Below are 3,516 nucleotides of genomic sequence, written 5' to 3' on the forward strand. Positions count from 1 at the left end.
TAATACTTTGGCTTCTCTAGGCTTTTGCCAAATTGTTTCTCCCTCGAGTCATTGTAGTTTCTATCCCTTGTCTAGTAGTTACCCTGCTGATTTGGTGTTTTGTCCCGAGTCCGATCCTTCCAATGTGGCTGTCCCTCAGTTCCTCGTTGTGTCGACTGTGGCTAAGGGGTCATGGTTAAGTAAAGCCTGGTGCCTGCATCACTACTGCCAAAGGTTTCATATTCTACCTCTGCATATGCTGTAATGTAATCGATCAAATCTTCATAGGAATCCAGGGGATGTTGGGTGATTTGGAATAAGAAGTGGCCTAGTCTCAGTAAATGTTTGAACACCCAATACCCAATAATTTTTTTACCCTAATAATTATTCGAAGGCCAAGCTTGTCTTTTTACCTTTAAATGGGTTAAGTGGGCACACAAATCTTTTTAGTGGAATAAGTGGGTTTTTGTTGGGTCAAATTTAGACATTTGGTCAGGAGTTCTTTAATTTATAAGAAGGGAGGGAATGATATCCAAAATGGTAAATAACCTTACAAATGAAGGCCCAGCTCGTAAGAATCTAAGCCATTGTTTGTTATTGTGTTTGGGTAAGGTAAATTAGTCGAGTAAGTGAATATTTGTTGGGCTAAATTTAAGCATTTAGTCATGAGCCCTTTAAAATATTTTTATGAAGGGATGGAATGGTAAGTAACCTTACAAACGAAGGCTCAGCCCGTAAGAACCGAGGGCCATTGTTGGTTATTGTGTTTGGGTAAAGGCGCGTTTAGCAAATCCGAAGGCCCAGCCCATACAAAGACCCAGTTTATTAATATATACGCCCGAGGGTTTTCATTTAGGGTTTCCAGAGCAAACCGAAGCAGCTGCGCAAATGGTGAGCAGCACTGCCTCTTTCTCATCTCTTCTCCCCCGCCGTTTACATAACCGGTCTTCTGATTACATAATTCACTTGGGTAATCGTTGCAGGGTCCAAAGAAGGGTGGAAAAGCTCCAGTTGCTGCTTCTAAGAAGAAGCCGGAGAAGGTGGTGAACCCACTTTTCGAGAAGCGGCCGAAGCAGTTTGGGATCGGAGGGGCGTTGCCACCCAAGAGGGATCTGACCCGTTTCGTTAAATGGCCCAAGGCTGTTCAGATTCAGAGGAAGAAAAGGATCCTCAAGCAGAGGTTGAAGGTTCCTCCAGCTCTGAACCAGTTCACCAAGACCCTCGACAAAAACCTCGGTATTTAGTGCTCTGACCTTTTTTTGTTTTGTTTTTATTTCCTCCATCAAACAATGTTAGTACAATGGTTGTCATGCACAGATGAGTACTGTTCAGTTTAGATTAGATTTATGTTGAACATGTTTTATAGTTAGGACTGTCAAATTTCTTGGGGCCTGTGTTCTGGGTATATGTTGAAGAATGAACTTTTGTTCGGGTGTGTGCGAATGTGATCAAATTTAGTTAGTCTGTCTCCGTGTTATGATTTTGCAATCCCGATATTTTTAATTTTCTCTGGATAGTTTGTAGTGTACGCAGATTTGTTGCATCTCTGAATTTTGTATTAAGTGCGACGATGCAAATGTGTGATGATTCGTTGCTTATCTGTTAAGTTGGTTTCAACTGTCTATGCCTGTTTAACATGTTATTGCGGTTTGATGCCTGTAATGTAGACTGTATTGTCTCCCATGTTTTCTATTTCTCCTGGAGTTTAGGAGCAATTCTGCTGCTGTTTTGACTTGTTTCGAAAAACGATCTCTAATGCTGTTTTCTGTGTATGTAGCTACAAGTCTGTTCAAGATGCTTTTGAAGTACAGGCCTGAGGACAAAGCAGAGAAGAAGGAGCGTCTTTTGAAAAGGGCACAGGCAGAAACTGAAGGAAAAACTGTTGAAGCCAAGAAGCCTATTGTTGTGAAATATGGTCTCAACCATGTCACCTACCTCATTGAGCAGGTATTGTTCTCTTCCATCTACATATGTTGTATTCCTGGTTATTGACGTTTCATTTGAGTAACATTCATTTTAATACATTTTACTTGCAGAATAAGGCTCAACTAGTAGTTATTGCTCATGATGTGGATCCGATAGAGTTGGTTGTCTGGCTCCCTGCCTTGTGCAGGAAGATGGAAATCCCTTACTGCATTGTGAAGGGCAAAGCACGCTTGGGAGCGGTAATTATGCTTATAAATGCACTGAAATTTTCTTTTATCTGGCCAGAATTGTAAGACCTTGAAATTAACTTTTTGTAGTTCACTATCAGATCGTCCATAAGAAAACTGCTTCGGTTTTGTGCCTGACAACGGTCAAGAATGAAGATAAGATGGAGTTCAGCAAGGTTTTGGAAGCAATAAAGGTGGGTTAGAATAGAATGAAAGATTTGATGACAATCTGTTGAAGTTTTTCGTTGTGCCCATATTATTAGCTTCAAACTTATTGTGTTTTACTTGCAATGCAGGCTAACTTCAATGACAAGTATGAGGAATACAGGAAAAAGTGGGGTGGTGGCATCATGGGTTCCAAATCCCAGGCCAAAACTAAGGCAAAGGAAAGGCTCCTCGCAAAAGAAGCCGCCCAAAGAATGACTTAATTTTCGTTCTCCGTGTATTTTGTTTCACTTAGATTATGCTACTAGAATTTTGTGATTGTTAAAGTTTATTCATATCAACAACAGAGGTTTTGTTTCCCTTTTTTAAATGCAGCTTTTGTTTTAAACAAAATCAGTTAATTGCGTTCAACCTCTGATGTTCGTGTTTAGACTGAATGGACATGTTTTGGCCATTGTTGGTAGGTGGTACTGCACATTCTATTTTGCTAGATATATGTGCGCCACAACTCCGTTGGACTCCATTGGAGGAATACCCCTTGCAAAGAGCTATCCCGATTGTACAATGGGACAAAACAAGCGAGTGTATACATAATGATCAAACGCGTCATATATGTTTTCTGGACCAATATAGGCGCATTAAACTTTAAGTAGGATGCATCAGATGCTACATAAATAGTAGCATTTTGAAGCTTCTGAGGGGATTATACTTGGATTAATTTATAAGTAGATATTTAACCGGTTATTTTTATAACCAACGATTACAATGAGTATTTTCAGGTACTTTGTTTTAAGAGCAATTTATCATTAACTACAATTAAACTCATAATCTTTCCATGCGCAAGACTCCATGGCTCCATGCATGCGGACACTATGTTTTAATTCTGTCAATATAATTTTTTTCCTCATTTTAAGTTTTGAGAAAGTGATCCATTAAACTGAATTTTGTAATTAAAAGAGATTGAAAGTTGCAATTTTTTTTATCCTTAATTACTGGAGGTAACAACCTCTTCTGCCTTTAGCAGGAGGGAAGACTAATGTCATTAATAAATGACATGAATTTATGTGGAATACATCCACCAAGTCTAAAAAATTTTTGATAAAAAAAAGAGTCTAAAATTTTAAGCTTCCTACACAAGTCCTATAACACTTTAATGAGGTTATATGTAAAAAGATTCACATCCACTAAATAATTCATCTATGAGAGATGATTGTCTTAG

General features: G+C 38.8%; 1 protein-coding gene across 1 annotated transcript; it reads left to right on the forward strand.

Annotated features, from left to right (window-relative positions):
* The first annotated feature begins 745 nt into the window (after positions 1 to 745).
* Positions 746 to 2,751, forward strand: LOC133715007 (large ribosomal subunit protein eL8y). Its single transcript, XM_062141310.1, has 6 exons — positions 746 to 870; positions 963 to 1,215; positions 1,757 to 1,926; positions 2,016 to 2,144; positions 2,234 to 2,326; positions 2,429 to 2,751. The coding sequence occupies exons 1-6, from the start codon at positions 868 to 870 to the stop codon at positions 2,558 to 2,560; spliced, it is 780 nt and encodes a 259-aa protein (XP_061997294.1). The 5' UTR covers positions 746 to 867; the 3' UTR covers positions 2,561 to 2,751.
* The last annotated feature ends 765 nt before the right edge of the window (positions 2,752 to 3,516 follow it).

The sequence above is a fragment of the Rosa rugosa genome, chromosome 6 (genome assembly GCF_958449725.1).
Source record: "Rosa rugosa chromosome 6, drRosRugo1.1, whole genome shotgun sequence".
In the NCBI taxonomy this organism is placed as follows: domain Eukaryota; kingdom Viridiplantae; phylum Streptophyta; class Magnoliopsida; order Rosales; family Rosaceae; genus Rosa; species Rosa rugosa.

Coding starts and splice junctions, on each gene's coding strand:
- LOC133715007 (XM_062141310.1), top strand. Junction 1,927..2,015: donor TCACCTACCTCATTGAGCAG/GTATTGTTCTCT, acceptor TTTTACTTGCAG/AATAAGGCTCAACTAGTAGT. Junction 2,145..2,233: donor GCAAAGCACGCTTGGGAGCG/GTAATTATGCTT, acceptor GTTCACTATCAG/ATCGTCCATAAGAAAACTGC.